At 43.7% G+C, this 12,632-nt stretch overlaps 1 protein-coding gene across 1 annotated transcript in view; it reads left to right on the forward strand.

The window, feature by feature from the left end:
* The window catches only part of MRPS9 (mitochondrial ribosomal protein S9), a 62,167-nt gene extending 54,822 nt beyond the window's left edge, over positions 1-7,345 (forward strand). Inside the window, exons 9-11 of the mRNA XM_075563336.1 lie at positions 605-713; positions 4,126-4,295; positions 7,050-7,345. Coding sequence (XP_075419451.1) covers positions 605-713; positions 4,126-4,295; positions 7,050-7,141 — 371 coding nt within the window. The 3' untranslated portion in view covers positions 7,142-7,345. The remainder of the gene's footprint in view (positions 1-604; positions 714-4,125; positions 4,296-7,049) is intronic.
* Positions 7,346-12,632: the final 5,287 nt, after the last annotated feature.

Below are 12,632 nucleotides of genomic sequence, written 5' to 3' on the forward strand. Positions count from 1 at the left end.
TTACATTGTTTTAGTTCCACAGTTTCAACTGATAGTATTGATAAAGGCTTATGAGAAAGGGTTCTTAAATAAAATGAATATGCACGGTGAATCTGCATATGTCAGAAATGAAAACTGTGGAACTTGTGAAAACGTTTCAGACCATTAACTCCCATTTCCTGACACCTATACAAAGGCATTTGGCAGGGTTTAACTTTTTTCAGAATTGGTTTATTAAGAGATATGCTTGCAACTCTAAAAATCTAACATTATTCCAAACTCATTCTCAATGTTTATTTCTCCCCAATTATATCCTACCAGATTATACATGTGTTTCTGTTTTAATTACTCTAATTGTACTGACAAAAGACCATGTAAAAGTAGATGTAAATAGGAATTTTTTTTCTTGCTGCTGAAATTCATTTAAAATCATATCTCTAAAATCGAATTAAGCATAATAGTGTACTTCAATAAGCTGTACTGCGTTGATTATGGAACATTTTCCATGTTTTGTTTGTGTTTAACTTGTAACAGTGGTAGAGCTTTTATATATGTAACGTTCTAGATTTCTCTTCTAGAGAAAAAATGTAATGGGCGTCTCATGTCTTTAAAAATGTTTTTAAAGGTAAAAGAAAGAGTGCCAGAGCAAAAGCAGTTGTATATGAACACGGAAGCGGCAGGATCAAAATCAATGGAACTGATTATATGCTTTACTTCCCAGTGAGACAGGACAGGTTAGTCCTGATTGCTTCTTGTTTTCAAAGAAAATGCACAGCATAATACATAGTGGTCAATTTAAAAGGATGGTGTGGTGTTTTGTTTTATTCATTATATTTGTTTGAATTTTTTAAAAATGAATATAATTTCTCAAACCAGTGAGAAAGTATATAAGTTTCTTAGGCTAGCTTTTTCAAAATTCTCTTTTAATTATCTCTAGGTAAAAGTACAGGGAAAGTATGCAAAGAATCCTGCTGTTTACTGGTTAAAATAAGAGGTCATCAGACCTTGTATAGTCCCAGTATTAAGTAGGGCAGTTTTATATTTTTTTAACTTTGTATCTTAGAGGAGATAACTTTAAATATAGATATTACAATTTTTCTTATCTTCCAATATACTTATTTTGGACCCTTATGTGAGTTACTATATAAAGGCCTCTTCTTCAGACAGTTAATATTACCTGTTAAATTATTCCTTCTCTTCTAAGTTTTTGCCTGTTTCCTACAAGTCGTGTTTTGGAAGGTCGGAGATGTAGAGTCTTCATCCTTATGCTTGTATAAGAAGTAGAAGCTTCTGCACAGAAACGTCCATGCACTGTGTGCATAGCTGTGTCAAGAAGTAGCCCCACTGTAAGTGTATGTAACAGAAATTAATCCTGGCATCATCCTCAAAGGAAGCTCTTGGGTTCCGTATTAGCAGCCAGCGAGAGGTCCTTACCTTAGAGATTAGCGCTTCAGCAGAGAGATGGCACTACTCGGAGCAATAGCACTTGAGCTGTTGTCTATTAAGATGCAACTCCCGATGACTTAGAGCAAGTCTCAGCTATGGCTAGAGCTCACAGTTAAAGTATATCCTAATGCTGTATCCTTGTATTTGGATTCGGCAGACATTTACCAAGAATCTTCTGTGTGAGTGGTCTTATTGAAGATATCAGAGCTATTTAAAATTTGATTCCCATCTCAAGAAACTTACTATTCATTTGGGAAGTTGTTGGTGCAAAGGGGAACCCAGATGACCTCGCCATTTTAGAGTCGCTCTAGGGACTTAGGGCAGGACTCCAACCCAGAACTGCCCTTTCTTCCCCCTGGCAGAAGCAGCTCAGGAACTTAGAAATTTAGCTGTGAAGTTACACTAGCCAGCCCGAGAACTACTGAGTCAAGAATCAGGTGACCTTGGTTCCGATTCTGTTTCTTAGCTGTGGGGCTTTAGGCAAGATGCTTAAAGGTTACTCTCCTACGCTGGAGGAGGTGAGCTAGATGGTCTCTGACATGCTTGCCCCAGAGTCAATTGAACTGCTTATTTTTCAGAATCCTTTCTGTAGGCTGTTTTAACGCAAATGGTCTAAGCAGATAATTGGAAATGTTGACTTTCTTGTCTTCCCAGAGGCATCAGAAATTTTTTTTCTACAACAAGCATCATTGCTATGTGCCTGGGCCACAGGATACAAAGCTTAAAACCTTGATTTGGAACAGCCAGTCCCCCAGTAAACCAACTCTTAATTGATCATCTGTACAAAAGAAAATCCAATTTTTTGCACAGCCCTCACCATTTAATAGAAGAGATGAGGTTAGCATTCTAAGCAATTAGAGAAGAAATAACAGTATGTCATTATATATTAAATTCTATACTATAGAATTAAAATTCAGAGATGATACTTGTAGAAATGAGGAAGTCTTCCAAAGAGCAAAATAAATGTGGTTCTTTTAACTCAGAATTTCATCTTAGATTCCTGAGAGAGAAGATGGATTATGAAATATTTCCATGCCATGTAATTATTTCTTGCATGAATTAGTCTGCAGTCCAGATTAATTAAAATTAATAGCTGTATAATGACCATTTCAGTTTTTACCATTAAAACCGAAATCTAATTCAATGTTAGTGCAGTGCAACAGCGGTCCCAAGGACTCGGCAGCTGCCCAGGGTCTTGGTAATGGCTCCTTCTTACCTTGGCCCCCAGCTCCATTACTGAGACAGAGGCTTGGTGACGAAATAATAAAATCTTTCATTTAAAAAAATGTTTACTTTCGTTATGTTAGCTTTATCCATGTGCACATTGTTGAGGACTTTTGGAATTAAGACACAGATAAAGACTTAAAGTGTCGAACAAATAATTGCTCATAAACTTCTCTTAGTAACTGCTCCGATATCATAGCCCACTTAATGGTGTGTGAAGGATGCAGACATTTCCTGTGATGTGCGCACATGATAACCCCATAGATTGTCTCTCACCCACTATCATCTCACTGGAAAATGAAACGATGGAATGAGAAGATCAGTCTCTTACTTTTTAAAATGTATTATAATAATATGGCTTGCCACTATATTATTTTAAAGCATATTGCTACTCTTAACTTTGTTACTTTGAAAACATATGTCCAGAAAAGTAATATAGCACTGCTTGTGTGGCTGTAGGAATTACTTCCTTTCTACTAGTTTTGTTCCAATTCCATCTACAGTGCCCTTTGAAGCTCTCCTGTCTAATCTGCTTTGATTCTCTTGCCAGTCTGGTATAAAAAGTAGCAAGTATTCACAGGTCCTTATCCATCTTCACCTTTATAAGTGTTTGTTTGGTTTTGGTTTTTTTCTTGGGGCGGGGGGGGGCGGTCAAGAAAACGTCACTGTTAGAGCAAACAAATACAATGAAAACGGACTTTTCCAAACCAAGACTCAGCAGAGTTATGACAAAACAGCAGAAAAGAGTAGGTGACAGGTGGCTGTGAGCATTGGGTCTGGCACATAACCAGTGTCTGTAAGCATCTGTCTTATTGACCTAAGGCAGGTCCAAGGTCATGCTATTATGCCATGATGTTCTGGCGCAGTGGTGGTAATGGCCCAGGGTCACGTGGATCGAGTGAAACAGTCTGACTTGGTGCTATGGGATGCCACTTGGCAACAGGAACCTCAAGGGATTCTGGAGTTTAGAGGTGTGTATTAGAATGTGTTTCAGTAAGGGTGGGAGAGCTGAATTTCATTTTAGTAACTTTAAAAACCAAAAGCACATGGAGATGGGCATCATATATTATCCAAATAAACTAAGTAGACTATTTAGTGAATCCAGATAGCTTCTGACAAGCGCCTGGGAGCTTACATTATAGCTGTCATTGCACCCAGAGGAGCTGGACTCGTTTTTACGAATGGAGTCCTCCAACTGTAAGACTTCATGACGAGGTTACTTCCAAGCCTTGTAAAATTACATGAGATATAGGGCGTCAACAAGAGTGCAAGACAAACGTGCTACTGTCCCCAGGTAAAAGGAATGAACCAAAGGGCTTTCAGCGCAGCATTCTAAGCAGCAGGACTGTCGGGGTTTCTATGGCTTGGTTAATAGATTAATTGGGGAGTGTGAAAGATGTGCGATTGACATGCACAGTCGGGCTTTTATATGTCAGCAGTTTATCATAACCCTCACTATATGCACTTGTGCTTTAGAGAGCAGTTGATGTTCCCTTTTCACTTCCTTGACCGGCTTGGAAAACATGATGTGACCTGCACGGTCTCGGGGAGCGGAAGGTCAGCACAGGCTGGAGCAATACGCCTGGCCACAGCAAAGGCCTTATGCAGTTTTGTCACGGAGGATGAGGTCGAGTGGATGAGACAAGGTAGGTGTCTAAGCTGGAAAGACATGATTGTCCTGATACTTCCTATCAGGAGATCTGATTCCCGTCCCTTTGCTGGTGCGTGCCATCGAGTCAGTTCTATAGGACAGAGTTAGAACGGCCCCATGCATTTCTCTTGGCTGTAATCTTTGTAGATCGCTGCCTGCAGAGCCACTGGCAGGCCCAAACTACTCAACCAACCCTTAACCACGTTGCCACTAGGTCTCCAGTTATAACCAAACTCGCTGCCATCTAGTGGACGCTGACTCATAGCAACCCTATAGGGTAGTGTAGGACTGTCCTTGGGCGTTCCAAGACTAACTCTTAACTGGAGTAGAAAGTCCTGTTTCTTTCCCACAGAGCCGCTGGTGGCTTTGAACTGCTGACCTCGTGGAGCACAGCCCAACATATCACTACACTACCAAGGGCCCTCCTTTTCTTGGACTAATTACTGAAATGAATGAGAAAAGATGTAAACTTGAATTAGCAAAAGGGGATGGAGTGGACTCTGGTAGCCCTGATGTCATGTTCAGTCCTAAGGTTTGGGAAAGCCTATTTGGGCCTAAAGGTATAAGCACTTAGCTCTATTGTATTTAACAGCTAAGTTGGCTACTTTTATTTTGTCATGGCTAATTTGTAATACTTGATTTATTGATAAAACTATTAAGGTATTAATTTCCACAGTTAATGGAAATTTTTATTGTTTCCACATCTGCTACTTCAATTGTCTTGTGTTTTGAACTCCATTCTGTGACCAGATCCCTGCACAGTGCGACAAAGACGGCAGGCTGTTCCTTCGTTGGGCACTGCTGTAAGGCTCAGAGCAGCACATCAGAGGTGCTCTTTGCACGCCTGACGCAGTGTCAGCTGTGTGTGCTGCTGACTTGGCACCTCTGGGTCTGTATGTCTTCCCTGGCCGAGGGAAAGGGGTGGATGAGGGGATCTCAGCAAGCCCTCCGGCCCTCCAGTCTGGGTTGGCCACTCGAACCGGAAGTGCTGCCTCTTGTGTAGCCCAATTCATTTGTTAAACCTCTTAAAAACCCATTGGCATATAAACAGTTCACCATTATGTGTGATTCACATCTAGTCATTAAAATAAATTGATAGGGCCTTTATAATTCTTCTGGTTGAAGGTCCTGTACATATCTGGAAGTAATAAAGCATTATTATTTATAACTTTAGCCAGAATTTAGACAGATCTTACTTGCATTTTGTCCAAAGTGATGTTACTTTTCTCTGTACTCTCTAAGCACAAGTAAACTTAGGGCTGTGTATATGTTTGACGTTTTCCCTTGACCGGTGTCCGTGAACAGACCTATAAGTACATACTTAGACCTTGCATAATAGGACATCAAACACATTCTTGGAAGAGTAAAAGCAATTTAAGAGTGTTCTGGTCACTGGTATTCTATGAAATCTGTGATCTTCACTAATACACTGGGACTCCTCTATGTGGACCATATGCACAGAAGAACTTCTTAATTGCCCAAACTCTTCATTGTTCCTGCTGATTAAGAGTGCGGGAGCTTCTGGGTTGAATTGAATTTTTTGGTGTAGAATGCATTGCTTGCACTGAAAACATAACTAAAAAAATGAACTCTTAGATTTTGAAACAAAGTCCCGAGGAGCTGTATTATCAGGCAAATCACAACAATCGAACAGATTCTTTTCACAAATGCTTGATGAATCATTTTTGTGCTTTGTATAATATGTGATATCTAAGTACAGTTAATTTTGTTATTCGTGGTAGCTGTGTTTTACAAAGTCACCATGAACACTGAGTTACCGTGTATTCAGATGTTACTGCTGGCTGGGGAGAACACTGAGTTCAGTTCCTGCAAGCCTCTGGTCACAATATAGTCATCAGCCAAACAATGTGTAGTTTGGGATGTGTTTAAAGACCCCTTAATTAGTAGTGTGTCATTGATTCACTAACGTGGAACTCACCGCACTGTAACTCAAGCCTGAACAAAGCTTATCCAACTTGCATTTCTCCTTAAGCCCGTTACAACCCTCTTGAACTCAGGGACACAGGATGGCACATTGGCACTAACCTGGGGGTTGTTTCAACAGTGGAATCGCCCATCAAAAGCATGGAACTGTAAGAAACACGGTTTTACACGCACCATGAAAAGGATACCTTTTTTTACCATTGAAAACTGAAACAAAAGGGCCTTGTTCAGTCTCAGCTGGGAATATACATGCCGTGTGACTCAACGTTTTCAGTGTTGTGAAGATCTGTGAATGACCATGAAAGTGCCAGGAGTGTCACTTGAAGGTTGCAAGTAAATTTTAGCAGGAAAATCAGCAAATCCAGAATCCACTAATAATAAGGATCAGTCCTACCTGCTGTTTTTCTTCTCTGCCTCTGGTCTCCATGAATTTTTCTTATGTTCATAACAATCAGCATGTGGGATCAGTTCCTTTGCAGTGAGCAGTGACTGGCCACGTAAGAGCAGATGGCTCTTCAGTTGACCAAACTGAGAAACCAGAAAGGAGTCGCAGAATAAGGAAAGCAGACAGGAATAGGAATGAAATCATTATACTCCTTGAAACTGGAAGACTATCCCGATAGAGGGAAAGTACCCTGCTGCCCAGAGTTTTTCCCAGGCTGTTAAACTGTTATTTATAGGTTTGGGGGCTTTTCCCATGGTTTCTCTCTGCCAACAGTGCCTACAGTTCCATGCAGGCCACTACTTCCTGCTGGCAACGTGCATTTCCCATGGTTCATACATGTTTCTCTTCTCTATTCTACAGCTGGACTACTTACTACTGATCCGCGTGTCCGAGAACGGAAGAAGCCAGGCCAAGAGGGAGCCCGCAGAAAGTTTACGTGGAAGAAGCGCTAAGTGTCATGCTCCCTATCTCTCCCCCACCTCTCCATGGGGGACAGGAGGAAACACTGCAAAAGCAGCCTGACATGTGACAGACATACAATAATGTTTGTTGACCAATGTGAGGGCAACATTTCCAGTTTTTGTTTTGTCCTTGAGTTGGGAGTTTGCTTATTTTTAAATGCTACTTTGTAAAGTTTAAAATTTTTTTTAAAGTTGCTTAGCTTCATTCTTCTACTTTATGTTGTGGCTTTCTCAGGAGATAGGAGAGAGCGCAAAAGAGTTGGTGGGGCAATTCCACTATCCCTCAGTTCCATTTTCCATGAAACTTTCGAAGCCCCATCATACTTTAGAGACATAATCTATAGAATACTGGACCTGAACGGAGCTCTCAGTAAAGCCTAATCATGGCACCTCACTTTGCAGAGGAGAAATCTCACCCCTTCCTACATGACCATCCAGAGCAGGCTCCTAATTCAGTGGTAGGACTAGATTGGGATTCATTGTTGCCGGTTCCCCACATGCTCTCAAGATGGAAAGGCAAGAGACCTTGTTCAGAAGAATGGAGTAAGTGGAGTGTTGTTCAAAGTCTTAAACTGAGGAGTTCGCCAGAGGATTCCTGGGGTCCCTTCAAGGGAGGATCTGGGGCATTTTAACTGATGAAATTTAGTGGTGGGTATTTGAAGGCAAAAGTAACTGGAGACAGAGGTACTATAAATCCACTCAGTTCCTTAATTAAAATATTACTTCAAGAATGAGACCCTCAATGCTCAGTTTTCCTTTCCAGAGAGTTGATGTATAAGTTTCTGTGTTACTTGTGAAGGTTGATTAAATTCTTGAGCATCTATGTTCATATCACATCCTTACACTGTAATAAAAATAATGAAAAGCTGAAGTACCCTCCTGCAAAGCCCAGTGCATTGCTCATCTCCCCGGTTATTGTAGAAAATGTTTTCTATGGTTTCTTCTACGTGGCAGTCATTCTCTTGTAAAATCACTTTTGGGTTTTGACTGTTAGCATTTGGTTAATGTCTGCCTGTGAAGAGTCCACATCGACTAATTCACAGTGAGTCTACTGTGTACACGGCTCTTGGAGGGCTCTGGTGTGTGCTGTCAGCCTGTCAGGGGAAGCCAGCCCCTAACACATCATTACGGGTCCGGTAAGCGCAATTGTACAGCGATAATAAGTAAAGATCATAGTAAAGTTATAGAGAGCATGAGAGATAGAAGTATTGAAATAAATGGGAGTCAGACACGTTTCATGGTAGCATGCTCACCTCTGCCCCGCTTGATGGTCCACGTGGAGGAAGAGAGAGAGGGTTTAATGGTAGCCCCGGCCCCTTTTATATTATCTGGGGACATGCAAGCCCCCTAATTACAGGTGAGGACATATGTCACTGAAAGGGGCTGTCCTATAGGTAGTACAGTAATGAGAGGGGGGTGGTCTAGGGACATATACACAATAGGAAGGGGAGGGATTGGGGTTATACATGTGACAAGATGGGCAGATCCTAGGTTCAGGATGGCAGCCTAACTTTGACCTATTCCCTAGATCTCCATAGGAACCATTATCAGTAGGGTGTGAACACTTGGTCTCAGGCCTCAAGGAGGAATAGTTTATTGTCCCCAGTAGCAGGGAGTGTGGCCTGCCATATAGTCTGGTTGACTAACTACCCTAGAGGCCTACCCTGTAGTCTGGTGACTGACTTCCCTGGGGAGGATGTCTGTAAGCTTTTGACCTCTCCCCACATCAGCCCAACTCTGGCTCAGAGCAAGCCTGTAGCGCAAAGGAGAACTGCTCCGTAGCATTCTCAAGGCGATAATCTTGATGGAAACAGACTGCCATGGCTCTCCTATGAGCAACTGGTGGGTTCGAACCGCCAGCCTTTTAGTTAGCAGCCAAGCCTCTTACCATTCCACCACCATAGCTTCTGGGAAGGACTATAGGAGTTATCTTTTTTTAAATTTTATAGACATGATAATTGCTTTGAAATCAGATGCTTCTGTAGCGTCATGAAAATACCTTCCTGAATGTCGTACAAATAAGTACTTATGTGATCCTCCTAACAGTCCTCTGAGGTAAATACTGAGAAAATTAGTGCCCAGAGAGGCTGAGTAACTTGCTCAAGATCACACAGCTCATGAGTGGCAGGTTTAAACATGGAATTCCGGCTCCACGGTCTGTGCTCTTGAACCACTGCAGGCAGGACATGATAGCTGCAAACAGAGTGCCCACAACATAAGCTAAAATGCCGCTCTCCTTGTGAGCGCTTAGTCTGCCACAGTCAGGAGACTGTAAAGGCCGTGGAATGCCAGCCACGTCCCAATAGACGCGTCAGCGTTTTCGTTCTCCTCAACCAATCCAGAGCCTTGTCAGAGTCAGGAAGCGGATGGGAATGAAGAGCATTGGAAAGACAGGTGACCTGGAAATGGTTTTCTCCATAGGTACGTTTTCCTAGGGATGGATCCTAAGGTGCCCAAAGGGGTTTGTCTATCCTCTGTATTGAGAACCACTGGCTTAAGGAGACCTTCTGTTACAGGAAAATACGAAGGGACTGCACAAAGTTCGTGGGAAAATGAAATGGAAAAGTAATGGCCTATTTCCACCCATTTCTAGAAGTCCAGTCATGCAGCTGGTCTTCGAATGCAGCAGTGACTCCAGCAAGTGAGGCGGGAAAGATGCAGGTCAGCAAACAAAGGGGAAGGCAGCCACGATGGGACCTGTGCTGGGCGGGGGTGTGAGCTTGAGGCAAATACCGGGGCTCGATGACAGTCTTTTTCTTATTGGGGGGTGGGATGACTCGCACTCACTTCAGTCTGCTTTCCAGTTGGGGTGCTTTTTATCTGGATCTCTGTTGCAACCGTGGAAATAGAAGACCCACCAGAGGGAGCAGATAAGTTCACGTGTGACCTGGGCAACTTGAACTTGGTAACCCCAGACAGTTCCTTGGCAGGTGGGAGAGTTGTGGTATCTCCCAGGGATAGGCAAGGACGAAATAAAATCCATCCAAACCACCTGGGCCAGGAAAAGTCTACTTTACCTGCTGGTTATGATTCCCATCAAGAAAATCTTGCCTTAACCTGCCTGTTCTGCAGTTAAATAAGGCACAGGATGATCCACGCCTCTGGAAGAGGGAAGGAATCGAGGTCATAGCAAAATAAGCAAATGGTTTCCTTGAGACATTTTTTCCTTTTTTAGCACAAAGCCCATTGACTTATAAATAGCCAAAACATGATGCTGATTCACAGGGTGAAGAAGTCATTCGATGTAGACCAGGCATCTCTTTTGGTGTTTAGTGTTGTTGCTAAAACATGAAGGCTGGCCTTAATGCAGGAAACCCTGCGGATATAGACTGAGTTATGCCACCCCAGGCGCGAGGCAGGAGTCCATGGAACGCCGTCATCTTTCAACTCCACGTCTGCCACCAGCCCTCATCTGTGGAAATACTAACCCCACACACGTAGATGCTTCCCTGGTGGTGAGTAGGTGGTTCCATTCATGAGGCGGTGGCAGTGGAGGTCATGCTGCAAACCAGTCACTTGAGGACCGCCGGGGAGATGGGGGCTGTGTGGAGGTCATCAAAGGACAAGCTACAAAGAAGCAAGGACCTTTCCCTGGAGCTTCCTCTGAAGAGGTGGGGTTGCCCTCAGGATGTTCAGCCTCCTGGCGTAGGAGACAGGCCTGTGCTGTACAGCACCCCCTTGTGGTACTTCTCGTAGAGCAGCACTAGGACACCCACAAATGCGGCCTGCGTTCCAGTTATATGGGGCAGCTCCCGACGAGCGCGGGGCCTTTAAAAGGGAGGTCGCCATTCCCAGTTTGCATGTGGGTTAACATTTCCGTCAGGGTTCTGTAGAAAGCTGTCGTGTACTCGCCAAGTTTTAGAGGTAGGCATGGAGTCCAAGGGGCCGTGGACAGGTTGAGCATGAAGGAGAATTAGAGACGACGACTTCAGTGGGCAGAGTTGCTACAGTACTGGACCAGGAGGTCGCCACGCACACTTTGCAGGCCCAGTGCCTCTTTAAGGGTATCAAGGTTCAAAATCCCAGCCAAGGGTGTTCCTTCGGGGACACTTTTTGAAGTAAGGGTAGGAGCCCCCAGTAATAGAGGGGTACGTTCCTGTTACATTTCATTAAACCACTACTACTTCCGGTTTTAACAAAAGGTAGGCCCACTCTGGGGCTGCCAATGAAAGCTGCCCCATCCAACATGCCTGTCTCATGTTCCAAGACTTGATGGCACTTCTCTAAGATCGAAACCTCCAGGGAAGCCAGTGCGAATTCTCCAAGATTCTATCCAATCTCACCATAAACCCTCTCCACTGAGGGTGTCATTGTTGCTTTGGTGAAGTTAACTATTCCCGTACAGGGTCTGCCCCAACCCCATGGTGAAGTCGAGTTTTTCTTTATAGTCATTTCCGAATCTGGCTTTGCCATGAAGACGATACGGGGTGACGGTGGTTTTTCATAGTAATGTGTAGCCAGGACCCCTGACTGTAGGTTTACAGAAGTCCGCCTTGAACTGGCTTGAACTAACATGGGGGCATGTACAGGGAAATGATCAGAATGCAGTAGTTTAAAATCAGGAGCGCGCTCTGCCCGGGTTGTGTCTTCTTGCCACACTTGTTCAGCCTGGGTGCTGAGCACGTGATGGAGAAGCTGGGCTGTGTGGAGAAGAAGTCGGCACCAAGAGCAGAGGCAGGCTCAGCAACCTGTGTTTCAGCTTTGCTTGCTGAAGGCCCGAGGAACTTGAAGCCCTGACTGATGAAGGGCCAAGACTGTAGACTTCGGTATGAGCTGCAACTCAATGTGAAGAAGACAGACACCTCACAACTGGCCCAAAAGCTACATCATCATCAATGGAGAGAAGATGGAAGTTGTTAAGAATTCCCTTTGACTCGCATCCACAATCCACATCCAGGGAAGTAGCAGTCAAGAAATCCAACCAAGTATTGGACTGGACAAGCTACTACACGAGACCTATTGTAGGCAACTGAAAAGCACTTTGAGGATTGAGACACACCTGACCCAAACAATGGGATTTTCAAATCGTGTTGTAATCAGGAAGATCAAAGAAAGTGGTTGCCTTTGGATTATGGTCTCGGCTAAGAATACTCACTAGCAGAAGAATGAAGAAGTACACTTAGCATGCTCCTTGGAAATGAGAATGGGAAGACTGTCTCATATACTTTGGACAGGTCATCAGGAGAGACCGTCCCTGCAAAAGGACATGGTGGTTAGTAAAGTGGAGGGGTCTGAAATTAAAAAATAAGACCCTCAACAAGGTGGATCGACACAGTGGCTGCAACAATGGGTTCGAACAGTAGCAGTTGAGAGGCTGGCGCGGGACTGTACGCTGTTTAGTTGTATTTCGCACAGGGTCTTTATGAAGGGCACCTAGCCACAGTGATCAGCATCTGATGCTCACGAGAGAAGAGCTGAAAGGCTAGCTAGTTTGCAGGAGGGCTTTCAAGTCAGAGATACTCTGTCAGCCTGTAGGACACAC

The sequence above is a fragment of the Tenrec ecaudatus genome, chromosome 11, assembly GCF_050624435.1.
Source record: "Tenrec ecaudatus isolate mTenEca1 chromosome 11, mTenEca1.hap1, whole genome shotgun sequence".
In the NCBI taxonomy this organism is placed as follows: Eukaryota; Metazoa; Chordata; class Mammalia; order Afrosoricida; family Tenrecidae; genus Tenrec; species Tenrec ecaudatus.